The sequence below is a fragment of the Lagopus muta genome, chromosome 10 (genome assembly GCF_023343835.1).
Source record: "Lagopus muta isolate bLagMut1 chromosome 10, bLagMut1 primary, whole genome shotgun sequence".
Taxonomy (NCBI): domain Eukaryota; kingdom Metazoa; phylum Chordata; class Aves; order Galliformes; family Phasianidae; genus Lagopus; species Lagopus muta.
In genome coordinates, this window is record NC_064442.1 from 17,857,948 (window position 1) to 17,884,618 (window position 26,671).

Below are 26,671 nucleotides of genomic sequence, written 5' to 3' on the forward strand. Positions count from 1 at the left end.
CTGGAAACAAAAGAGCCCAAAACAATAATTTGGTCGGCGCCAACACATTATTTATCCTACTGCTCCCCAGGGGCTGCACTGAATCACCGAGTTGGGAATAAACAGCTCTCTGAGCCACGGCCCAGACGCTTGAGCACTGATTTGGGCTGCAAAAGGGAGCTTTGGAAAGGAGTTTCCATGAGCAGGTGCTGGGTGCATTCAGCCCACGCTCTGCCTCAGACTGTTAGGGTTTGATCTCCTTTGCAACCAGCAGGTTCATGGGGAGGGATGGAGGGGGGGAGAGGGAGCAGCCCTGCTGTCCCATGCATGGTTTGGGGTTTGCTCTGAGAGTGAGGATGATGAGACTGAGGGCATCCAAAGGGTAAGGGTAAAGTGTGGTGCCCACAGCACGTCCCCAAAGAAGGGGATGATGCAAAGTGAGCCTAGAGCTTGAAAAACCACCCGGCAAGTTTCCAGAGCTCTGCTAAATCTGTTAAATCTCTCCGGCTGGCATTTAATGTAAAGCCAACCATCAGCACGCAAATCAATGGCAGGATTGTCAATTGAAATGCTAACCCGAGGCCGGAGGAATGAATAGGAGAAAGAGCAGCTTTGTGCTTTGCCGGCAAGAGGAGGAAAGCCAAGGCAGATTGAAGAATAATAGTAATAAAAAATGAGGGAGCAGGAGCGAGCCCAGTGCATCTCATAGGGATGCATGAAGGGTGAGGTAATGGAGGAGGAGGAGGGAAAGGACCAGGGAGATGCTCCAGACGAAACCCATCCTAAACAAATTCTGCTTCAAGCTGACCAGGGTGAAGCAGGCTGAGCTCCCTCTGCACAGTGTGGGCATGCTGTGCTTTGAGGAAGAACCAAAGGACCTATGGATGCAGGAGCCAAGAGCTCAAGCTGGGGTTGCGGGCATGGGAAGAAGCAAGCCTGCAGCCCTCATCTCCAAGCAGATGCTTGCAGCACTCCAGCTAGGAAAGCAGTGTGGGTGCGTGGGCTCATTATAAGCAATTGCATCATGGCTGCTTTATTCCCAGCTCGGGGGCTGACTCAGCTATGCTGCACCCCACCACACTGCTGTGTGATGAAGAAAGGCCATCAGACCCACCAGTACCCACAGCACAAATCCTGGGATGCTGGCTTGCACAGCTCTGAGCATGGGTAGCATGAAAGGCTTTACGGGTCTAGGACTCATTGGTGCTCAGAGGACTGTGTTAGCAGAATCACAGGACATCCTGAGTTGGAAGGGACCCATAAGGATCATGCAGACCAACCCCTGGCTCCACACAGGACCACCTACAAATCAGACCACATCTGAGACCATTGACTCCTTGAGCTCTGGAGTTGTCCTTAAATGGAAGGGATTGTTCAAACCTGCTCTGATGATGGCATTTTCGAATAAAGAACCGAAACAAAGCTTGAACAAAACGGAAAGAGAAAGCAATAGGGATCTTCTGCCCTTTGGGAACGGCACTTACGCAGCGAGGTGGGAAAGCACCATGACTGTAGGTGTGACAACGCTCACTGCAGCCGGAATCACACACGCTTAACGGATCCTACTCCAGTTCCTTCCTTTTCCAGGCACACCTCACTTCCCCTGCCTGTCAGGTGTTAGCTGTTCCTTCTGGAGCAGACTGAACCCGCTGTGACCTCACGGCACGTCACCGTCTCCATCAGACAGCCCGGGTTCAGTTCTGACACAGAAGAAAAAGCCAGGCATGACTCACAGCTGGCAGCATGGGGAGCCCCAGCTCCTCTACCTGTTTCACAGCATGATGGTGAGTCAGAGCTGAGCAACTCCGGGTGCAGCTCAGGCACTGCTCACACCTTGCTTTGGGAAGTATTGCAGCCAGCTCCTCACTGACATCAGTCCCAATGCTGCACACAGGATGCATGACGAGCAGCACAGGTGCACCGATGGCTTTCCTTTAAAGGAATGGAATGTGATTCCATCCAAACTCCATATCTCCTCTGTTCCAGGGAGAAGGAACTGACCAACCCCAGCCTGGATCCCCACCCTGCCTCTCCAGTGCTGCTGTAAGAAGCCAAGCTGTATTTTGCAAGGCTCTATAAATTCCCAAGTTGAGATGCCTGGAAGGAGTCAGCACGCCTATGGACAGCAGTGGTAGCCACTAAGCAATAAGATTTTCCTTCTCCTGTGATTTTGCACATGATGTGACACAAGGACACCAGCTTCTGTCATCACAAACAGAGGAGCTGGATAGGCAGCCCTCCCTTTAGGATCAGCCTGACAGCTTCCTGGGACTTTTCTACCAAAAACCCTATAAACCAGTTTATAGAACTGACTTTTCTCAAAATGACCCAGGATCCACACATGAGGTTTTGTTCTGACCTGCCATGGTGTGATTAGAGAACTACGAGGCTCGAGGTTTCCAGTTTTGCAGAAAATGATATGATTCCATCTGGGGGGGTTCTGAGAGAGGCCAAAAGGCAACGTAACATGGGGAAGCACCTCCTTCACACCTGCCTTCTCCTGCTCCCCAAAAGCTGGTGCTGCCAAGGGGTGCAGCTGCACTCCTTGAGCCTGCTGAGCTACGTGCAGCCACTTCTCAGCCCTGGGCAAGGCTGAAGGGTCCTTAGGAATGCTGCTCTGTTGCTCAACCCTGCAGCACTTCAGCTCAACCCATGCTCCAACATCAGTCACCTCCCAAAGAAAGCAAAACAGAAAGATGAAGACCCTCAGAGCTCACCTCCCTCCCAGGCATAGCAAAGGGGTTTGTGCTGCTGCCTTCCCCTGCCCAGATACATTTTCAGGATGCCTGCACTCCCTGTCACGTCCCCCAAAATACTCCACAGCTACAGGGAAGCAGCAGCGGAAACCAGGCAGCTGATGGGCTAAAAATGCGTTCTGCTGAAGCAGGACCAGACATTGCCACATGTGTTTCCTGCTCTTTAAATCCCTCCATGCTCTCTCAGGACCACGCAGTGCAGTTGCAGCCCCGCTCCCATTCCTCCTCCAGCCCCTCCTCCTCCCAGCACAACGACAAAACCATTTATAGTATTCACAGCTGGAGCCTAAGAGTAGTGTGCAAAGGGCAGGGGCCAGAAAAACAGGTCAGACCAATTCCATTGAGGGCACTGGTCATCTCCTGCATACCTGACACATACCTGGAATGGAGAAAGGCACTGCCAGGTATGGGCCAAAGGGCTACATCCACAACACACTGCTGTAGCCAGCTCAAAAACAGGCATGTGCTTGGACTGCCTGGAAAGGAGAGCATAATAAAAATGGTTTCTCAGTGGAGGCAAAGTGCTTTCTCATCACCCTGAGGGTGTAAAAGCCTTGACAGCATCTTTCCATGCCTTTCATCCCGTAGGAAACATCGTGGTTTGGTTCCAGAAAGCAGCACAAGGGAGAGCAAGGGCTCACACCGTGCTGCTCTGCTTCTTAGTGCTCCATCTGTGGCCATCACACTTTGCAAAGCAAAGCCCTGAGCCCAGCAGCAGGGGCACCATGCAACGTGTTGGAAAGTAACAAGGGGACGTGCAAAGGGGTCTGGGTGTGATTGCAGGAAGCTGCTGCACCCACAAGAGAGGTGTGAAAGCATGGAGGAAAGATGTGCAGCTGGGAAGCCCACAGTTACTCAAATCTACCCGTGGTGCGTTTCACTCCTCTTTCTTATTTTAGGTGTGAGATAGTGGTGGATTTCATCTCTTTGGTATTTCTCATCCTGCCTCTCCCCCCAGGCAGTTTGGAAATGAGCAGCACTCAGCTCTGCTAACAGCCTTCCCCAACCGCTTCCGACAGCCCCCAAGCAGCAGCAAGCCCCATTCTTGTACCTTAACACCTCCCTCTCCTCTGCAGGAGGAAACCGTCTTGTTACAGGAGCAGACGGCAGCAGAACAAGGGGGAACAGCTCTAAACTGAAAGAGGACAGATGTGAAGAAGAAATTCTTTCTTCAGAAAGCAGTGAGGTGCTGGCAATGCTGCCCAGAGCTGTGGGTGCCCCATTCCTGGAGGTGCCCGAGGCCACGGATGGGCTCTGGGCAGCCTGAGCTGGGGGACAGCCAGCCTGTGGGAGGGGAGTTGGAACCAAACGGTCTTGGAGGTGCCATCCAACCTAAGCTATTGTGTGACAACACGATTCTATGAGTATTTCCAGCTGCCACCACACCCCGCTGCTCCCCAAGGACCCTGCAATCATGGGATGCTCGGGTGCCTGCCCTCGAGGTACTGATGCCATCAGGAGTGAAATGCATGGCTCCGAGGAGAGAAAACACACAGGAAACAAAGTGCTTTGTTCCTGCAGAAGCTCTCAGCCCATGTAACTGCCCCAAGGGCTGTGCTAAGCAGGGGAAAGGCTCGAGCACAGTGTAACCAACCCAGTGTGATGGGCTGATGCGCTAAAGACATCAAATCCCCCACTATTTCTGGTAGGCATCTCGGCAGCATCGTTCAGCACGGAGGTGAGCAAGGGCAGCAAGAGAAAACGCTTTTCATTTGGTAAAGCAGCTGCCTGGCAGGGACACACCTGCTCCAAAGCCTTTCTGTACACCACCACAGCCGCCTCTCCATCCCTGGCAGTTGCCAAACGGGAGCAGGCAGCGGGCCAACCGCCCACAACCGCAAGCAACAAAAGGAAAGAGACCCCTAACCTGCAGCCAGAAGGAACGAGCCTTGCATTCAAAGCTCCTGCCCTCCGCCAGGATCCTGTCAGCAACACGCAGCCCTCGGAAGCCTGGAGCCAGGCAAGGCAGGTTTCTATTAATTAAGCACAAAATGAGTGTATGACAGGCACTGCAGAGCTTTACGCTGAGGCAGCGGGAAGGAGGCGTGCCAATGAATTATCACCATGCCCCAGCCCCTTCTGCAGGTCCCCCCTCCCCAAATTCTGCAGCCTGTAGCTCCGAGCCAATCTGATATCCCCAGTGCCCCAGGAGGTGGCTGCAAGAGGCAAGGACTGACATCAAGCAGGGATGCTTTCCTCCCCACAGCCCTGAATTGGCTGCACCCCACGGATTGCGGGTGCTAAATTTAGAGCCAGGTTTTGTTACCTCCCCAAAGCTGTTCTCTGTAATAACAGTCCCAAACTGTGCCGTGTTCCTGCTGGAAGCTGGGGAACTTTGCTCTGTGATTATGGAATTTCATTATATGGTCACCGGAATAACCAGAACAAAAGGATGCTTTTAGCAGGAGAGCTCTATGTAAAGAGCCTGGCTGCCCCTCCCTGTAGGGAAATCAGCTTCCAGAGGTTGGTTATCACAAAAAGCCTTCCGGGATAAAGATCATCACAAGCACCTTTGTGTGCACGCACCAGCAAACAGCCACTTACATTAATTGGCAGCCATCTCCCTGCTGATGGTAACAGCACTGCAGTTTGCAGCAAAGGAGCATCCCCTTTGGGCTGCAGAGCTTTGTTCTGCCACCCCAAGCTCCTGCCCAAGGTGAGGAGGTGGCACATGTATGGCACTGGAGCAAGGACGAAGCCTCAGCTCCTTGCACAAAGCAGATGAGAGCACACAGCAAAGGGACCCAGCCCTGCAGTGCTCTTGGTGTCCCCCCAGACCTGCTGCTGTAGATTCCCATCGCTGCAATGAATGTCAGCTGGTTCTCAGCCATGCAGACCGACAAAGCAGCCGCATTCTGCTCACGTCCACCATCCTATATCCACTGTTCTCACTTCCATCCTCAGCCCACAGCCAAGGTTACTTCTGTCTGGAACTATTTATGCATTCAAGCAGGAAACTCCCCCAGCTCCCTAAGCACCTGCTTCACTCTCCCTCCCAATATACACACACACATTGTCAACAAGAGAAGTAAAAATTAAACCCAGACTAAGTGGAGTCAGAGCTACAGGAAGCTGCAAGATGATAGGGCTCAGATTTGGGACCAGGTATCTACAGCACTAGAGATCCAGAGCCCTGCTAACAGTGATACTAAATACGTTAAAAGCTCTATGAAGCCTCCTGCTGCAGATTTAAGCTGCTCTGAAACTCAGCAATGGCAGGGGATGCTCAGCAGTATACCAGCACCTCTGTCCCATCACACACCGGACACAGCCTACTACACTGGGTGGAGCTGAGAGCAAAAGGCAAAATTGGAGGCACTGAACAAGACAAAGTCCTATTTCTAGGGCAACCAGGAATAGCTGCATACCATAGGATGCAGCTCCACTGGAGAGAGCTGGCCACACAATGAGCTATTTCCTCCTTCCGAGGCCTTTTTCTGGATACAAGCTGCTTTAAAAAGCATCACGTATGCAGGTTTAGATTCAATTCATCCTGCCTCAAGGAACCGTGCAGCACTACATCACCCACAAAAAGTCCTCCAAGCCCAGTTTGTCCCCAGTTCTAGCCCTGAATCTGCCTGAGAACTGACACAGAGCTGTCACTGCTCTGCCCCTGCCCCTTTCCCAGCTCTGAGCACTGCAGTGAAGCGGCCACAACTTCCATTAGTTCACCCATGCCTGCTATTTGTGTCATGCTCTTGTAACAGGAGGTGGCTGTGATTCACTCGCTCGGTTTGTTTGGTTTGTTTCTTCTTTTTCAATCTGTGCAAAGCAAGAAATATTTTCAACCAACACTTCATGATAACCAGCAGCACCCACCCTGCGAAAGTGAACCGTCTGCAGAAGGAAACGGCACTGCTGGGAAAGCAAGCAGCTTTTCCCATGGAATTGCTGATGCTCTGAGAGCTGCATGTGGAACTGCCCCACGAGATGCTTCATTCACACCCTTGGGACTGTAGTATCCATGAAATCAGTGCCACTGCCAGTTGTGGAGAGACACCAGCACCTCTCATTGTGCTTCCCCACCACCACACCATTTCTCGATGCCGCGAAGAGGCAGCTGAACTCATCAAAGCCCAGGGGTTCCCAAAGGGAATTTTTCTGGCATCACCACTTCTGCTCTTCCACCCCCGCCCCCCAGAGCCAGTTTACACATTTAGGGCAGCCAAGGGTCAAGTGTATAATCTTTCTCTTCCCCTGCAAATTGCACTCATCTCTTCTGAGATGCACGCTGACTCAGAAGTGGTCCCTCCAGCTCTCATCCCCCGTCAGCCCCACCCGTCAGTCATAGGGGAATAATTAAACTGTCAGGCTCTGTCCTAACCCAAGGTGAGCCAGAAAAGGGCTGCGAGTTCGTCTCGGGTCCAAACACACATGGATAAACTGGGACAAGAGAGCCTTATGAGTGACAGCGATTAAAAACTACCTCTGCACCATAAAAGCCTCGGTGATAAGAGCTATCCAAGCCTGCCTCAGGCTCCTCGCTGTCTCCCAGTGCTCAGTGACTTTCCGGTCATGAGACAGCCAATGTGGGATGCCATCCTCCTGCTCCACACAGGGACTGTAACCCCAACAAAGCTCAGTGTGGGAATGGCAGGCACCTTTACAAAGCAGAGCCCAGCTGGCCAGTGCTTGGGTAGAATAGGAAGAAGGAGAGATAAAGGAGAACACAGCACACAAGGTTGATATGCTTGTCTCCACACTAGCCCAGGCTTCCCCCTACAAGCCACAACAAATAGCAAATTCATCCTCTGCCACAGTCCCCATCCTCTGCCACAGTCCCCATCCTCTGCCACAGTCCCCATCCTCTGCCACAGTCCCCATCCTCTGCCACAGTCCCCATCCTCTGCCACAGTCCCCATCCTCTGCCACAGTCCCCATCCTCTGCCACAGTCCCCATCCTCTGCCACAGTCCCCATCCTCTGCCACAGTCCCCATCCTCTGCCACAGTCCCCATCCTCTGCCACAGTCCCCATCCTCTGCCACAGTCCCCATCCTCTGCCACAGTCCTTCTCAGGACAGCAGGGAGAGAAATAACCAAGAGAGAACCCAGCTCATCTGATGCAGGAAGGAGAAGGGACAAGGTCCTCATCACTGAAAAGGATCTTAAGCATTCTGGACGTGACCAGAGGTCAAGAGCTGAGCTCAGCCCTTTGCTCTGCCCTTTCTCTAAGGGGAAGAAAGCCTGCAGAGTCAGATGTACTTCCAAATAACTGCTTACCCAGCATCACACAAGAGGCAGCCAGCCGTGCAAGGGGAGCTCCTGGGATCCCTCCAGCTGCCTCTGGTGCTACATAGTGCAGTTTGGGAACAACGTGCCCACCCTCACCCCGTCCTGCACTGCATTATGGAATCCAGGATGCACAATAAAAGCAGAGCAGTTGCCCTTTTTGAGGCCTCAGGACTGGATTTACACACATTGTGCTCAGAGAGAGGAAAAAAAGCAGACCTGCAGAACACTTTGTTCCAGCCACAGCCCAGTGCTGCAAGTCCAAGCCCCTAGGACTGCAAAATCACTTAAAGCCAGGCAGCTCCCGACACCGATGCTATTTCTTTGTCTCCACATCAGAGCTCTGGATTGTGCCACTGAAGCCAGCAGCCTTTTTTCTGCTGATAGCACACAATGTCACCTCACCTATCTCTCACTAAGGCAATCGGACATCCAAGAGCCACGGGGGGAAACAGCAAAGCAGTTTTGCCACCCGCAGCGAGGTCAGGGCTCACTCCACATTGGGTGGGGGTGTCAACAAGGGCAGCAATGCAGGGGCTGAGAGATGAAAGGGGGGCAGTGGGAGAAGCTGCTGCCACTGTCTCCCTCCTCTCCTCCGGGGCTGCAGCCTGAGGAGGGATGCTGCACACTTACCTTCCCCTCCTGGAGGGAATTTCTCCATTCTCCTGCAGTGCTGTAAGATCTCTAGGTGTCTTTGAAGCTGTTACACCTGGTGCTAGCGATGGGCTGCAGCGTGGAAGAAATTTAATGAGGTGAAGAGCCGGCAGCTCCTGCACAGCCCAGGGCTGTGGCTGCATGCTGCACCACAAGCCTGACCATCGCTCCATTCCTCTCCATCCAGAGCTGGAAACAAAACCCTGCGAGCACATCACTGCGAGGCACTGCTCCGTGTGCTGACCTGCAGGTTACTCACACTGCAGAAGCTGCATTTGCCTTTTGCTGTGCTCGAAATCATAGAAAGGCCTTGGTTGAAAAGGATCACAATGATCATCTAGTTTCAACCCCCCTGCTATGTGCAGGGTCACCAACTATCAGACCAGGCTGCCCAGAGCCACATCCAGCCACTGGAGCACCAGGAAAGTTGAGGAGGGCTGAGTGCTGCCTGCTACACCCCCCCCCCCCATTCACCCCTTCACTCACATCTCAGCCTCAGCCCAAGCAGAACTCACTTCTCAAAGGGCAGGGGTCACGCTGGGCAATGCAGGCTGTGCAGTAGGACATAGGACAGCCTCGTGATGAGCCTGCCTGCACGACTCCCTCCCTGCAATTATGGCTTTTTCTCAAAAAATCAAATCAGGAAAGAGATAAGCACAAGCTGATCCCCCTCTCAGCGATGCATCCTAGCACTAATTGGCTTTGGTGCTTCTCAGTGACAGATCCTCGCTGTTTAATGTTAAGAAAAGCCACCATCTGACACAGATGCACTGAAAGGCCAAATGACTGTACCGCATGTGTGCACTGAGCACACAGAACGGGTGGAAATACAACAACTCAAGCCTGCTCCTCCTGCTCAGTGCAGGTCTATTCCAGGACACGCGCTGCCATCACACCACGCACCAGCAGCACAACTTTCTCTCTTCCTTTAAATAGGAAAGGGGAAGCGTCTACCCTGAAAAGCACGACCCCATCCCACACCTTCCTTCTCACTGTTGCACCAATATCTGAGCTGTTTCATTTGCCAGGGGATAAAGTTAGTAACGCATCATTAATTTTATAATAGCAACTCTCAGCCATTCTCCTTGCCAACCCTCGGCTTGGCAGCATGCTACTCCGGTCACACAGCCATCACCCTTCCCTCTGCTGCTGTCCCTCATCTCCAAGCAGCGAGGGGCCCAAAGAACAACAGATGGTGCGGAATAAAGCAGGGAAATTCACGTCCTCTGAAGTTGTCGGCACAGAGGAGCTGTTGTACTGCAGAGCAGCGCGGGATCTGCAGCTCGGTGGAGCCCCGGGGTTACACAAACACTTTAACCACTGGGGTCTTTTGTTAATGGAGGGGATGCTTCAAAGAAGCATGGGAAGGCACGTGATAGAACCAGTAAGCCTTACTCCACTCTTCCCAACCCACGGATGTCAGGCTGAGCTTTCCACGCCAGCCTCCTCCTCCAGAGCAGCCCTTTGTTCAGTTTCTGCTCAGATTCTGTCTGCCAAACCCCGGGCCACTGCAGCAGCGCGCATTTCCCTCGGAGAACAGTTACGCCGTACAAATATTGAGGCTGAGAAGCCATGTGCAGATAAGTACATCAGGTTCATTAGCAAATTAACTGCTTTATGCAAATGCACTTCTGCATTTCTCCCCGTGAGTTACGGCATACTGTTTCAGGAGGCAGCTTGTTGGGTTAACACAGCCACATCGGTGGAAGACGCTTTCAGAACGCAAAAAAAATTTGGAAGGAAGAAGGCTCTAAAAATTCAATGAGAGCTATCAAGGTCACCAGAAGCCTCTCCGGAGATCACAGAGCTTGGGCTCGATTTAATGAGAGCCACAAAGTCTCCTTGAAGAGACAGAAGAAATAAGAGAGGGGTAAGGCAGCAGTGCGGGGAGCAGCCCGTACTCACCTCGGGGACTGACGACGATCCTGGGGTTCACCTTGGAGCGCCCTGCTGCCCGCACAGCCAGCTGGCAGGCACCCAGGGCCACCAGGAGGGCGAGCAGGGACCTGCTGCCCATTGCCGGTGCTGCAGAGAGCCCAGATCCTCAGCCAGTGCGGCTGGCAGCCGCATTGCTTGCCTTATACACAGGGCCAATAAGAAGTGAAGGCGGGGTCTTCTCAACGACACTCCCATTTTTATTTTTTTTTTCCTCCCTTCTCCTTTTTCCTCCATTCCAACTTCTCCAAATGAAAGGTAGGCATCTGATGGCTTCATTCATCTCCATGCAAAACGCTGGCCCGAGGCTCGCAGTGAACCTGCTGAAGGATGAAGGAGGAACGCTGTGCCTGATGTAAATCAAAATGAAAATGCGTCTGCTTGTCCAAAAACACAAGCAGACCAAGGAGGGCAAAGACTTCTCAGCAGCACTTCTTGCTCTCATGGAAGCTGCACTCTGCCAACCACAGCAAGAGCAGCGCACTGCAGAGCTCTGCCATTGGGAGACACAGCAAGGCTGCAGCAAACGTTATATGCCCGCCTCACAGGGACATCACAGCAAAGGGGCCACTTCTAATCATACACCAAGTGACCAGACAAAGAGTCTGGTGCTCTTCCTGACACAGATTCCTGAGGTATGACAGCTCAAGTTTGCTTAGTCTTACTCGCCAGACCAGTCTGACTGTCATTCGCAATCATATGGGTAAGAATGCAATCAGAGCTAAGCTTATAACATCCACTCAGAGCTATGGTTGCACCCTGAGACACACACACATCTCATGCAAGGCAGGGATGCTACGCAAACCCACCCCGGATGCTAAGCAAACCCACCCCACAGGGCTGTGGCACGATGCTCACGAAGTCACTTTGCTTCAACACAGCCCTGCTCTCCATCGGGGGAGGCCAGGAAGGGCTGGAGCCTTTGTGAAGCGCTGTGAGGTTTGTTAATGAGAAGAGCAGGGAATCACACGCAAGGAAAAGCGAGGTCGGACGTGAGCAGAATAGGAGAGCCGCATCGGGAGCTCACAAGGACAAGAGGGGCAGCTGCGCTCTTCAAAGTTAGCATTGAAGCCCCACAGAGATGAAGCAGCACTGGAGGAAGCAAAATATATATATATATTAATGAGTGGACCGCTCGTGAATGTTAAGGAGCTGCAGGAATTCCCCATCAACCCCGAGCACGGGGTTTCATCTCTCTCTGTCACCAAAGACGTGCTTGGGTAATGACTGGGTGACATACAGATCATCTCTGGTTTCTCCATTTCAGACACGGGGATTCCTGCTCTTTTTGGATCACTGCTCACCTCAATGCAGCCACTGCTTCCCCACAGAGGTGATTATTTCCCTGCCTGCACCCGTGACCTCAGTAACCCTGTAAATCATTTGCCTTCGGGCGGCATAGATCAGAGAAGAATGTGTAGTCCATTAAAGCCCTTTCACACAGCCAGGAGTGAAAAAGAAACATCGGGGCATCGTTCCTCAGCCAACAACCAAAGCCATGCTACCCATGTGAACTCCTTAATAAGCAGAGATGCAGCATTGTGCACCTGCCCCAAATTTAGGCTACCCTATTAAAGTTGCATATGTTATTATCTGCTTTGTCTTTTACAGTCTCACACAGCTGGTGGGCTGGGAAACTGGTGCTGAGCTCTTGATAAAGTGACCCAGTGGTTCTGATCAGAGATCAACTGGGAGAGCTTCTGCCTTATTAAAACTGTAATTCCTTCTGTTTTTCTCATCTTCCCTGCTCCTAACACAGCTTACCCTGCACTGTTAGCTTATCTTTATTTCTACCTACAGCTAAAGACAATGCTTTTGTATGTAACGTTCAGCTTTAAACTCCCTCAGGAGCCTGGAAGCATTCAGTTCAGGGTCCCACTCCATTTCCTGCCCTGTGAACACGATCATGCTGTAGTCCTGATGCTACTGCACCCATGCTATGCAGGAGACTCAGCAGACAGTTTGCAGAGCATTACTCTCCCAAGCACCCCTGTACTGTACCTCTTCCACCAGGGTTTCCTGCCTGGAGATGGGAGAAGGCTGAAAAACCCCAAATAAAAGGACCCTGGGGGTAGACTCCACCAGTTCCAAATGCTTAGCTGACAGTGCCAGCAGTCAGCACTGCCGTGCACCTGGGCTCCAGGAGATCACACACCATTAAATAAAGAGTGCTGAGAGGCCTCTGCAGGTCAGCTCATCAAAGGAGCCCACAGCAAAGGAGAAAAGTGGTGGAACATAAGCATGCTGTGTGCTTAATGTTCAACAAGGAGCAGCCAAGCTTGAAGATGTACAAGAAGGATTGCAAAGCTGACTTTAAGGTTGTTCCAGGTCTGCATCAGTTTGCAAGGAGTGCTGAGCACGGAGCTGTGCCCTGAATACAGCCACAACTGCTCTGTGTTAAACATGCGTGCACACATCCCAAAGCAGACAAGCATCTCTGCACATTTGTTTATGTGGGACCTTCTCTAAACCAGCTCAGCCACACGCTGCCTCCAGAATGCATAAACAAGAGATCAGATTCCAGGTACACGCTCCTTCCCCACAGCTCCCTCCTATTCTGCCAGATCACAGCGCTCAGATCCTAAATAGATCAGAAGGGAGCTTCCCTGAAGAACCCTGTGACAACCAGAAAGCAGGTTTTCCTCAGCAGGATCAATTTTATTCAGTACCTGAGATAGGATGCCTGGGCCACAAGCATCCAAGCAATCTGTTATGAAACCTCCCAGTTTTAGTTGGCATCTCATCAGGCCCATTAGAGGAGGAGGTATGCTGGAACACTATGCACAAGAACTCAATAATAGTCTTCAGCATGACCCCACAAACAGACTCTAGGTGGAGTGGGTTAGGATGCAGACAATACCTTCCACAGAAAATCTTGCAATCGTGTGAGAAACCAGTGTAAGCATTACTTGAACACTCTCATCCTTGTGAAAGATATGTAAGATCTTCTCTCTGCTGCGTCACCTCTTCTAGAAGCCTAACAGCTGCATCTCTATCTCTGGCAGTTATCAGCCATGGCACCTTCAGAAAAGTACAAAGAAGGACCTTTTTGAACGTGGCACAAAGGGCTGAGGATGCTCACCAGGACTGTCAGTGCACGTGCATTTCCACAACCCCTCCCTGGATGACAGCCTGTGTGTTTTGGCACAGAGACCCTGCTGCAAAACAGACTGACAGCCCACGACATTGGGACACAACGTAAATTACCACTGTGGAACCTTGGAAGGCCAGAGCTGCTCTTTCTTACCTTCTGCATTTTTCCTTTGGGAGCAGGTAGTCATAAGCATGGAATTTGAGATGACAGAAACAGGGAGCAGTGCTGATCTACGTATCTTTCAGTTCTCAGACCAACCGAGGTTGAAAGGAAGCAATTAATCGCTTCACAGTAAGCTGCCACCTTCCAATTTCAATACATTCTCCCCCCCCACCCTCACATTCATTGCAATGTGGTGGTCACCAATGGGGCAACCTTCTAAAGCTGCAGCCCTGACAAGGCTGCCATCGCTTCACCCTCTCAGGCACACTGCTTTCACAACAAGCCCACCCCCATCAGCTCATTAAGCTGGCCCAGATCAGGGGGCTGATCAGCTGGTAAACCCCCTGCTCTCAGTTAAAGAGAAGCTCTCACATGCCAAATGCCACCCCTCAGGACTTTGAAATCAGCCAGAGAAGCAATTGTGTTCCCCAGGACATTTTTACTATACCTACTTCCTTTACTTGCCAAGGGAAGCTTGCAGCACAGCAGTGCCCCTTTGCTGGGATGTGCCTTCCCTTTTGCAGCACAGGTTTCCTTGCTGAGGAAATCCCAGTGGCTCACCTCGGCAGAACACCCCATGCCAAATGCTTCGTGATGCTGTTTGCTGATCCCAAGGTCCTGCCTCAGCTAACCCCAAAGCACAGCTCGGTCTGAAAGGCACACGCTTGTCAGGCAGCTGTGTTATAACTGAATGGCAGCCACATCAACAAGCAGTGCTGTTGATAAGCAGCACAGTAAGCAGTCGCTGACAGGGCAAAAAAGGAAACAGGATGAGATACACATCTCATGCACAGATTACCAAGATTGTCCATACCCCTCAGACATGGATTTCAGCAATTAATAAAACCCTCAAGAGTGATTCAGTTGGAAGGCATCTTCAAAGATGAAATCCAACAGCCTAACTTTTGGGCTAACCAAAAGTTAAAATATATTATTGAGGGCATCACCCTCTTGAACCTGACAGGCACAGGGCATCAACCACCTCCCTAGGATGCCTGTTCCAGTGTTTCACAGCCCACATGGTCAAGAAATCTCTCTTAATGCCCAGTCTGAACCTCCCCAGTGCAGCTGTGTGCCATTCTTACACACACGGTGACCTCACCACTTATATCCCCTTCTAAGGAATATGAAGAGGACAAAGAGGTCACCTCTAAGCCTCTTTTTCTCCAAACCAGGCAATCTAGGTGCCCTCAGGCCCTACCCACATCCTTCTACCCGCTGTGTTGCCCTCCTCTGGATGCTCTCAAGTATCTCAACATCCTCTTTACATTGTGAAGCACAGAACTGTACACAATACGCAAGGTGAGGTCACACTAAACATCAAACATAGGAGAGTCACCTCTTTTGACACAATGCGCAGCCCTTCCCATTTGGAAGGAAATGCAAACAAAATAAGTTGCTTCGTTGAGGTTGCTCTGCTTCCACCATAAAAGCAGCACATTGAAATATTAATAGCACACAGTGCATCAGCTCTGCCTTCTCAGAAGGGCCTCGATAGCCACACTGCTTGGCTTACCTGGAACTCTTGGTGTTTCTGTTCCTGAACACCATGCTCTGCTTCCCGGCACGGCCTGGATTTCTGCTCAGTGGTGCCACTCATCTCCTGCAGGAATGGCTGTGTTTCAGCAGTTGGCAAGCAATTCCCAGTCCTGCTTTGAAAGGGTCACTCGACACCCTATATATAAACTTACCAGAGAGCTTTATCAGCCCTGTTAAACCCACAACATCCTCTACTTACGAATAGAAGTTAAGTTTCCTGCCTTGCAATCTGCTCTCCCAGCCCCTGCCATAATATGCTTTTAAGCCTACATTTTTCATTTATACATGGGGAAATCAGTGTAAATTCACCTGGCCTTCAAGAAATCACTTCAAACTACAGCTGGAAAAACACCAACAGTGTTGACTAGGAATGCAGGAAATGCGGAGGCTGCTTAGAAAAGCACACTGCTTCTAAGAGATGAAGTTGACCTTCTGGTGTTCAAGTACTTCTAAACACTGATTTCTGCCTTGCCAGAGTTGGAAAGATCTCTAAGATGTTCTATTGCCTGATTCTCCTTCCTATCTTGGCCCAGGGCTGTCTAGCAGAGGCCAAGTGACGCAGAAGGTAAGTGTCAGCTCTAAATTCAGAGCCTGTCTGATGGCACGAAGGCTCTGTTTCCCCAGACATAGGAAATCTGCCATCCCTTCCAGCAGGAGAGTGGGAGCAGCTTGGGATCCCACCACATGCTTGACCTGCCTGACTTGCCAAAAGCGACCCGTCAAAATCTGTCAAAGGGAAAAGTGCCTCTTGTCTTCCTGCTTCCCATCTGCCCCACCTCATAGACTATTTTATCACCTGCATCCTGGTTATTGCATCCCCACCACGTTTCCACCCAACTCATTTGGGAAAAGCAACTGCAGGAAGTTGTAAGCAGCACCAAGTCACAGACATTGGGGAGGAAGGAAGGGAAGAGCAAGAAAATGAGGTGGAGGAAGAATAAACGGACGTGAATCGCCCAGCCAGACAGCAGCTGACAGGATCCACAGGGTGACTGAGTTAGGCACAACTGCATATTCTTTGGGAAGCAATTCTGAAACGTTTCATCACAGGGAGCTGCACCTCAGCAAGGAATACACCAGAGCAGGATGGCCAGCACTCCTCCCTTCCCTGAAACTGGGCTGTGTGCAAATAACCCAATTAGCACAGAGGTAAACAGTTTGGAGGCTGCTCTGTGGGATGCCAAGGTGACATGCTGAGAGATTACAGAGCTCTGCTGTCACTAGCAACAGTTTCTGCTTTGGAGATTAAATACCCATTTTCTTCCTGGCTGCCCAGCTCTCACCTGTTGCCACTCCAGCGATCACAGTTTACAAACTAGAATAAAATAAGCCTGGTGGGATCTGTTAACGACTTACACCCCACTTTTGGCTCTGAACCTCCCTGACCCTCAGATCAACTAGAAAAATCTACTGGCGTGCATCTTTATCCACTCACTCTGCTCTACTGTTAGGGGCCACTGCGGGAGGACTTGGGATTCTGGCACTGACCCTGCAAAGCCCATTTGATGCTTTTATCAGCCCTGGAGTGGAATCCCACGTCTCTCCAGCTTCTCCCTCAAACTCAATACCTGAGCTAATGCACCCTGTGCAACTTGGTGGATCATGCTTTTAAATCAGCAAGGCATTCATTTAAGTAGGAGGGAAAGAGAGGTCTCAAAGTGACTTCAGGAGAACCATTCCATGCACCGGCAGCCTGGAACATCCAGAAGCCAGCTAGAAAGACCGTGCTCAGAAATACTCCTCAGAAAGCCTTGGCTCATCCTAATAGCAATTTTACCTCACTATTATTCCTGTTAAGGGATTTTGACGATGTTTGGTTGGAAGTTGTTTGATTTTCCTTTATAAGTTTCCAGGCTCAGTTCAAAAGGACTTGAGCCAAGAAGCTTCAAGCTCAAAACCAATAGCTCAGTCATTTGTCTTGGCATCAAAGGATGTATCAGGGAACGTTTACCTTCTCCCCTTTGAAATTTCCATTCTGTCTACTGTAGTTTTATTCAAACCAAGCATTCTTCTAAAGCAGGACTACAACTACTAGTAGTCATAAACTGGAAGAAAACATTAGGAAACGTGCTAAGAAAGGGTTTGACTCCCACCTCTTCACAGGCACACGGGTCAGCTGTGCCCTGTCACCTGCCCTGACTCTTACCTGATTCCTGACCAGGAGGCCCAGCATCACTAAAACTTTCCTTCCTTGCTGGAAATTCTGCCTGAGAAAGAAGGAGATTTTGTTATTGCCAAGGAAATCCCAAAGCTTGTGGCAGCCACCACGTCCTGCCTGCCCCTCCGTGTTGAGCTCACCCAGCCAACACAAAGCTAACTCAAGAAGAAAAGCTACAGCCTATTCCGTATTTCCTGGCTCCTCAGTGTTCCCTGAGAACAAAGCTGAAAACAAGCAGGAAACTACCGAGCCCTATACAAATAAAGTCAGGGATATGACAGATAAATTTCCTGCTCCTGTTTATGCATGGAAGCTTATTGCCTGGGTGTTCAAGGTCATTCCCTCCCTTGAAAGTTGTGCAGGTGCAGCATCCTGGGCACAGCAGCATTGGAGAAACCTGCCCTAAGCAGCATTCACAGCTGGGGTGTCAATGGAGCTGTGGGGGCAAAGCACACATCCCACACTGGATCTAGGTGCAGGGAGGACAGTGTTCCCCCAGCTCAGCACACGTGTGTACGACAGAGTTCCTTTAGCAGCATAGCCCTGCAAGCAGTGGACACTCAGAGCCTGTTTGGACTGGGAGAAACAAGATGTCTTCTGAGATATGGGAGAGCCACGTGGGAGGGCGAGTGGAACTCAGAGCTGGTTGTATTAAAGCCAGAAAAGCTGAAGAGCTCCAAACTTTGCAGGTTTAATATCTGATCCAACAAACCACCCCAACACCATGTCCACACAGAAACACTGAATACCTCAAATGTGCATTTCTGCTCCTGGAAGGGGTCTTGCTGTGTTCACTTCACATGTGGGAAGACTCCAGCATCATTGTGAAAGCAGACGAGGTGAAGTTGGGCATCACACAGCATGGGGGATAGCAGAAGTCTGGGAGATTCTGTTTTGTCTCCATTTCACCTTCCTGCTGGAAAATTATCCTCCCACAACAGCACTTGGATCCCCACAGGGACAGTCAGCTCAGGATTGTGTTAGGCAAACAGAAACAAGGCAGGTGGTGGAAAAGCCATCAAGGTGGCCAAAGCAGGGCCAAAGAAGGGCACATATGGTAAAGAGCTTAGATCCCAACCCCTGCATGTGTGTGTGACACTCCTGCATTGATGGTCAAGAAACAAATCAACAAATCAACAAAGAAACAAGTCAACAAATAACAAGATTACCAAAACATGGGAGTATCAACAGCTGCTACTGTTATTGCTGAAAACTCCCACTGTTACTGCTTCCCCTTGTCAGTTCCATTAGAAGCAAAGAGGGAACTGAAGCAGGCATTTCTTTGAAGTCAGAAGCAAAAAGTCCCTAAGAAAAGAACCTACGTCAGGAACCACGGCCTGACCTCCATCCTTCCTAATGGGTCAGCCAAATGTTTTCAGCAAACACCTTCCATCTGCTCCTGCAGCACAGTCGGGATGATGCTCAGGCCACAGACGCTTGGCTGATGAACAGCAGGCGACAAAGGTTAGGTACACAAGCAGGATGCAGACGTGCTGAGCCCCAGCAAAGTGGATGCACCTCTAACCCAAGCACAGATGTGGTGATGAGAGGTGGTACAGCAGGGAAGGTGTCAGAGCAGTGACATTAAGGCAGGACTCCAGAGATAGCACGTTGCAATTTGCTCCCAAAAAAACAGAATTTGTTGTGCTCCAACCATGGCAATTCAGTGCCTGAACTAAACTGCTTTCTGAGACGAATGCCAGCATCCTGCACACTTATTCCAGCTCTTCTTTGATACCTGTCTTTGAATGCAGGCCCCACCAGTGGCTATTAAGAGCCAGGACAGGTTCAGACAAGAGGCTGAGCTTTCCCTGCACACCCCACGGCTTTCATCTCAGAGCAAGGAGGCAGGAGGTGCTCGGCAATTACAGCAGCCGGGAAGGCAGCGCTCACCTGGCTGCTGTGCAGCTGGTCTCCTCCAAGAGCCTCCTGCATCAAAGTTTCCCTTCCTCCTCCTCCATCAGCAGCGCTGCAGGGACCAGGCAGAGCCTCTCCCCCCTTCCCCACAGCTCTAAATTTGCCTGCTTGCTGAACACGTCTATTCTAGGCAAAGACAGGCGAGATGAGGGAAGCGAAGCGCACGCATCAATCGTGTCGAGAACAACATCAGTGCCAAGTTCTTTCTCTGCTATAGCTGCTTCAAAGAACGTGTCTGATGTGGTGCTACTCTAAGCCAAGTTACTTAATTTGTGAAAGAAAAAGAAATTCTCTCCACGGAAAGCAACCAGCTCTCTGAGAACACGGGGAGAAGTAGAAATAGCCCACGTAATGGGGAAAAGAAATATTTAAGACAACACATTAGTCAAAGAGATCAAATCTTTAGAGCAAGGGAAGACAAAAGAAAGACCATCTGGGGACACCGATAGCCCCAAGCTGTTCCCAGTCTGAGCTGAGACTTGACAGGGCACAGGCAAGCAGTCCCAAAGCAAACTCTATGCAGGTCTGGGGGAGCTTTGTGGCTCCCAGCTCCAGCATCACCACGACATCTGTGATACAGCTAATCCTCAGCCTTGGGAGGATTGAGGGCTGACAGCAGGGCTTGTCTCTGCAGCAGAAAAGGGAGGGAGGGTGCTCTGCATATGCTACCCATTCCTAGCAAAGTAAGGAATGAAGGCAGGAGGGATGGGAATGAAGTAACCAGTTTCTGTATGTGTAAAATGACAGTCATCATCTGGAATGGGTTTCCAAAACGAAGGCAGTAACCAGGAAGGGTGTATCAAGTTAACAGAGCCATGAGATGTCTGATACTCATCAAATCTTATCCCCTGCATATTGAAAAATAAAAACAGTCTCTCTTCTCCTGGGAGCTGTAATCCTCCAGACAGGATTAAACTCTAGCAGTCAATAAGCCATCCTGGCCAGAACAATCCAGCATTTGCTGTGGGATAGCTGAGATCGTATCAGCAGACAACAGTTGTGCTTTGAAAGGAATTAGAGGGGAACACAGGTAGCCTGAAGGTAAGGGACCATTTTCTGCTCTGAGCTTCCCTAGTGTCACATGGTGGCATTTCAGGCAAACCAGCTCCCATTTTCACGCTCTGTCAGACTTGATGGTACATTCAGAGTGAAGCCAGGTCTCCCTCTGTCTCCAATTTGTCTCAGAGCTCCCATCTAATTACAGCGTGCGTTTGATTGCCTTTGTAGGCAGCTCCTGAGAACTTCAAACATGGCACCCAGAATTAGAAGACACCTTGGAGAAATATTCACTGCCACCCAACAAACCAGCCCCACTGTGTCAGAAACAACGTGCCTCTCCCTTTGAGTCACTGGCTGTACCCTGCAATCCTCAGCACCTGCCTCGACCCTGCCATATTTCTGCTGTCACCTTGTGGTGGCCATGAACTCCTGCACCTTTGCTCTTGCAGCACTGCACCAGCTTTGCCCAAGACAAATGAATACAGAAACATTGTTGCTGAAAAGGAAACGCGATGCTCTTTGGGCCACCTTCTCAGCAAGCACCTATAGCACAATGAGTTCTTTATAGGCCTAACTAAAGGAGGAAGACTGGGCAGATCAGCTGTGGTCTTCTGGCAGCTCATGGACATAGCCAGCATCTTGTTGTGGAAGAGGAGTGCCCTCTGCTGAAATAACAGTCCTACAACAGGCAGACCACGATGTCCAGGTTCCACGACCCAGTAAGCGTGCACTGCCTTGCAGATTTACAATTTAAGGCAGCATGGATCACTACCCAAACAACAGGCAAGTGAATACAGTCCATTTAATACAGTCAAACACAGGGAGGGACCACAAGAGGAAAAGGAGATAGCCTGAGGCATGGCAGGTGGACAGGAATGAAACAGCAGGCAACAGTACAGAACGTCACCAGATCTAAGAATGCACAACCGTGCTGCATCTTCCCAGCACACAAGAGCTGCATTTTTCTCTGTGCTGAACAAAGCTCTGAGGTCTCAGTAATGGTGGTCAGAATGGGGAGAAGGCTGGAAAGAGATCACAGGAGCTGGAGGAACTGTCCTCAGCTTGCTCCATGCTCTCAAACAGGCATGCCCAACCCACCTGCATGGATAGGAGCAGCCACCTCAGCTGCTCCATTCCCCACAGAGCTTTGGAGTCCCAGACCGAGGAATGTCAGTGCCATACAGTGGTCCAGGCCCTCCTGCCCAGAGCTAGAGAGCCCCACCAGCAAAGATGAGCTCCAAGGCAGCCTGAATGTCCCCTCCAGTAGCCTGCAGAGCCCGGAGACTCAGCTCATCATCGTGTATGCCCATGTCTCGCAGTTGCTGAAGCTGTGGCTGCCACTGGCTCTACAGACAAGGAAACAAAAGAAGCTAAGGGTAGGTGCGAGAGTCCAAGCAGTAAAAAAACAGCCTTCTCCAAAGCCCACTCCACCATGCTGGTTCATCCCATCCCTCTAGCTCACAAGCACAATTCCAAACATGCAGAAAGGTCTTAAAAGTTTTCAGTCTTGCTGGTAATACCCTAAACCCACCAGCCCATCTCTCCCACTTCCACCCAGTCCTTCTGCAAACGTCTATCCTGCCACCTAAATAAAGCTCTTCACCAGTGACCCTTCTCCCAACTTAAAATCCTGCCACAGGTGACAGCTGGAAGAGCCACCTCTACCCCGCAGTGCTGAGTGTGATACAGAGCTCAAAAGAAAAGGCTGAGACACTGACCTGCAGACTGGGCTGCCCTGAGGCCTGCAGGGCGTGCTGCAAGGCCTGGCTGAAGAGGTCGTTGGTGATGGGTGTTCCTGACTGGACACTGGATGACATAGGGGAGGTCCCAGAGGAGTGACCCTAGTGAGAGACAAGTTGCATAGAGCTCAGAAGAGCACTGGCTGCAGGAACCTGGGTCCACATAGGGCTTGCACTCAGTCAAATGCTGGCTTTAGAGGGCAGGAGGACACCCGCAGCTGGTGCTGTACCTGGGTACCAGGGGTTGGTGTGTGGGAGCTGCTCTCTGGGGTGCTGGCCAGTGCCAGTGCAGTTGCCAGCTCGCTCTGGGTGATGGGTCGTGGTCCAGCAGCCCCAGAGTAACCAAGGGAAGCTGGGCGGGAACCAGAAGTGCTGCTGGATGGTGTTGATCTCGTGCTCTGCGTGGACAAAACAGACCTCTGGTGTCAGTGGCCACATCCCATTAACACCTGGCTCGTGTGCTTATCCCTAGGGATCCCTTCCCTGCAGTTCTTGAAAGTCAAACATCAAGTTTTTAAGAAGAACCATCTGGCAATTGGAGGAGTGCCCTCTGTTGAAATAACACAACATCACTTGTGCACAACTCTGGCTCTGCAGCAGCTTGAATACAAAAGGTGTTTATGCTGATGGCAAGTGCTACTGAGTTGTGCTTCTTTCTTCTGTTGTGACCCTACTTCAGCACTCCAAAATCCTAACATGCAGAGCACTCAAGCCTACCACTATTATTAATACAGCATCTTAATGAACTCCCAGTGAGCCACAGATCACGCTGCTGATGAGAATATACAGAAAACCTTTAGAGACTTTAAGAGCTATAAAGTTAAAACCGTTACCACAAATCCAAAATAGTTGTTCCAGCCAATCCAGCCTGTGAATTACCTGGTGAAAATCATCTTCATCGTCAGAGAGACCTTCAAACAGAAAACCACCTGCAATAGAAAGAAGACTCAACAGATGCTGGCAGGAACTGGGCACCAGATGAGAATCCACTGGAGGCTTTGGTCACACAGCCAAGCTCAGCACTAACAAGTTCACTTGCAGCAGGTCAATGGAAGGCAGTTCAGGCCCATCACTCGTGCAAAACAGGGGCCACAGCAATCTGCTACCAACAGTGGTGATACACACACAGCCAGGAGAGGCCCTGAAGTTGAACTGTACCAGACAAGCCTCTCTCAATACGATCTGTCAAACCACAGAGCACGTTCCAAGCTCAGGTACCCAGACCTCTTTTGTTTCTCAGCCCTGCATCAGTAAAACACCTATTGATCTGTAACGGATCCTGCAGCACATCATTTCTGCAGCTCCCTCCCACATCTGATGGCCACAGGCTGCACGTACCCGGCATGTCACGGTAGGAGCCAGAGGACATGGCACGGGAGGACGTCTCTGGGGCTGGGAGCGGGGTGCTGCCTGCCACCGAGTGCAGGACGAGGACAATGGCATTCACGAGCGCAGGGTGAGCCGGTATTAACCTGGAGAGACAGGGTGGAAGAACAAATCGTGTGCATACAGAAACCAAGGAAGTTACAGCAGGAACAGCAGAGCCATCCCCACTAGCTGAGCCAACACCATCTCCATACAGCCTTTAGCTATCCAATAACACCTCCTCACAGACCAAGACAAGCCAGGATCCTGCTCGATCCCACGTTGGCCCCCCACTGTACACATCTCCCACATGCTCTCACAGAGCAACTCCCTGCTGGGAGCTACCAGATCTGGAGGTGAGGACGAGCCTGCTTCCACCGTGTCAACAGATGCTTACCAAAGCATCTGCTGCTAAGAACAGAGAACAGTCCTTCCCCACATTTCTGTCTTGGTGAACCTGTACTGGCAGAAAGCAGCAGAACGCTTTTTCCCACCCAGAGGGAAGTGACCTAAACAGGATTACAACAAAGGAGCTGCTTAGTCACCGTGCCAGCTTACACAAACTTACGTGTCCAACATGCTGGGGTCTGCAAACACTGAGAAGAGATCCTTGTCCTGCAGGACGCCTGGGAGAGACCAGGAAACATGACCAGTAAGAGATGGGATACAAGACACGCAGGAGCCAGTCCAACCATGGGAAAGAAAGCCAATTAGTTGTTTTTCAGGAAATGAGTCATGAAAAGACACCAGAAATACTCTATTATTGTTCTCAGAAACCTTTTGTGCCTTCTTAGACAGACTAAATCACAGCCACACCCCCGGGACGCAGGGCTTTCCCAGCAGATCCCACAGGCTGTGCTTCAATGCAGACAGCTCTACTTTAAGGCAGGATCAAGCCTGCCACCCAGCTCACCCCAGATGGCTGCATGAGATTGCAATCGCACCCCACGTCAGGAACGCTTTCTGAAAAGGTTCAGTGTTCAACCTGAAATATTTGTTTTACTTTAAAGCCATCCTTATCCGGCTTTCTCCAGACCTTCTGAGTCACACCTGGACTCACCCAAAGCGACTGGGTCACTGCTGAGGCCAGGAGTAGCAACTATGATCTGATCCAACGACTCCTTGTTCCCCAGCATTTTGAACACCTGCCAGAGAAATCAGAATCGATCAGCAGCGTCACACAGCAGGGTTTCACTAAGGGCCTTTCTTTAGAAAAGGGGGTCAGACAGAAGACACCAAGGAGGTGATGTACAAAGTCCCACTCACTGCATCTCTGTAAGCAGGGCTGCTGTGCAGCGCTGTGTGAAGGACACGGAACTCCCGTATTGCTGCCACCTTGTCCACTGGCTCTGAGGGAAGAAAAACAACAGATCAAAACATGGCTCTCCCTCTGTCAGCTTCACAAGCCATTTTACACCCTCCTTGGACTTCCCAGCTGCAACAGCAGCAGTGATTCTTTAATTCTCCTGAGTTCAATTGGTCTGGGAAGGAAGGATACAGATCACAACTGTTCCAGAGCTGTTTCCACAGCTTCACAAGCCCACCAAGGGCTGCAGCCACATTCCCACCTTCCAGGCACAGAAAAATAAATATTTCGTATGTGTATAAAATTAAATGCACTGAAATAATTCTAAACTGGCCATTTTTACTCTACAGTCAGACACCCACAAGGCTCTAGCTGTACTAATGAGACATTTGGCTTCTGATTCTCTAGCAACGCTAAGATTGGTCAGAGCTACTTAAGAAGGGATATTCAGCTTGCAGTTGGACTTGATGATCATTAATGCCTTTTCCAACCTGAGCAATTCTATGATTCATTCCACACTTCTGCCATCAGCAAGGTAAAAGTAATGCCCATTCACCACTTTGAGTGGTGGAGCGCAAACAAACAGATCAGTTCCACCTCCAAACCCCATGCCATTCTCCTACAAACATGTCACAGAGAACAGCAGCTCCTCACACCCAAGGTAACCTTCACCAACCTCCTCCCCACCTGGTTTCTGATCAGGCTCAGGCCAGGACTTGCGTAGGACATGGACAGTGGAGCCTGACTGGATGCCATAAAATTCAAGCGTCTGGTCATCCCTCAGCTTACGGCCACAGTAGATCAGATCTATGGAAAAGACAAACACATACAGGCACACCCAGGAAGGGTCTGTGGTCCTTAAGAAGTGAGGACTGGAGAGCCCTGCCTGCATCTGGGTCGGCAGCACAAGAAAACCCCAGGGCAAAGATTCACAAAGCTTCAGTTTGCTCCCTCCCTCAGCAAAGCCACAGGAAGGCAGGAGCTGGCCACGACCTGTGCACCTACCGATGAGCTCGGGGTCCGGGACGGACTCCTGCAGCTTGCCGGTGATCAGCTGCTTGAGGTGGGAGATGCTGCACCCGCCCAGGGGACACTCCCCGAGCTCCGTCTCAGGTAAGCGTAAGATGGATTTGGGAGCCAGCGGCTGGTCCGCCAGCTTCACCGCGATGTGCCACTCGGACACGGCCATCTCCGGTCACAGAACCGACCTCAGGCCCACGGAGGACCGGAAAGGGAGGAAAACAACGCGCGGTGACACAGCCTTCAGGCCGCCTTAAGAACCGCAGGCCCCGCTCTCGCACTGGGAGCCCCGAGCCGCGTACGACGACGTTCTCCAGGCTCCCAGCCGAGCGCTCAGCCCCTCACGCGCACACCTGAAGCCGCGCAGAGGCGGCCGCCACGTCTCACCGGGAGCAGAAGCGGAACGCGGCCGGCTCCCCCGGTCAGGCCGCCCCTCTGCGTCGGTCTTCCGGCGTCGCGCCGGAAACGGAAGTGCGACCACAACGCGGTGCGCATTGGGAAATGCAGTCCGCTCTGTGTGGGAAAAGAGAAAGCCACCGATTGGCCGACTTGCCGATGACGTGGCACAACGAGCCAATGGGCGGCCGGCTAAGGGTTTAAAGGAGGGAGCGCGCCAGCGCGGGCTCACTCACGGGCGCTGGGAGGGCAGAAGTGTGGCGTTGGGCAGCCGCTGCTCGGCGAAAGGAAGGCTGCCCAGCGAAGAGCTAGAGGCTGCAGGGCTCGCGGCAGCGCTGGGTTCCTAGCGAGCCTCCCCGCAGCTCAACAGCCCATGGAGACGCATCTCCTTCAATTCCCCTATGAACAGCTGCAAGCACATG

The 26,671-nt window shown here is 51.2% G+C and overlaps 2 protein-coding genes across 6 annotated transcripts in view; both read right to left on the minus strand.

Annotated features, from left to right (window-relative positions):
- SEMA7A (semaphorin 7A (John Milton Hagen blood group)) overlaps positions 1-21,132 on the minus strand; it is a 32,788-nt gene extending 11,656 nt beyond the window's left edge. For 3 of the 5 annotated variants that reach the window (XM_048956032.1, XM_048956031.1, XM_048956030.1), the window contains exons 1-4: positions 18,257-21,132; positions 17,496-17,556; positions 15,327-15,413; positions 10,525-10,877 (exon numbers count right to left, since the gene is read on the minus strand). In XM_048956032.1, coding sequence (XP_048811989.1) covers positions 10,525-10,636 — 112 coding nt within the window. In that variant the 5' untranslated portion in view covers positions 10,637-10,877; positions 15,327-15,413; positions 17,496-17,556; positions 18,257-21,132. Of the gene's footprint in view, positions 1-3,114; positions 4,519-10,524; positions 10,878-15,326; positions 15,414-17,495; positions 17,557-18,256 lie in introns of those variants that run through there. The other 2 variants (XM_048956033.1, XM_048956034.1) reach the window with 2 other exon arrangements.
- A 79-nt stretch (positions 21,133-21,211) lies between these two features.
- UBL7 (ubiquitin like 7) lies at positions 21,212-26,306 on the minus strand. The gene is made up of 10 exons (XM_048956037.1): positions 25,839-26,306; positions 25,521-25,640; positions 24,794-24,876; positions 24,588-24,672; positions 24,096-24,153; positions 23,501-23,634; positions 23,042-23,091; positions 22,393-22,560; positions 22,142-22,264; positions 21,212-21,769 (listed from the first exon to the last, which is right to left on the minus strand). Exons 1-10 carry the CDS (start codon positions 26,020-26,022, stop codon positions 21,632-21,634), a joined length of 1,143 nt encoding a protein of 380 aa, XP_048811994.1. The 5' UTR covers positions 26,023-26,306; the 3' UTR covers positions 21,212-21,631.
- Between the last annotated feature and the right edge of the window lie 365 nt (positions 26,307-26,671).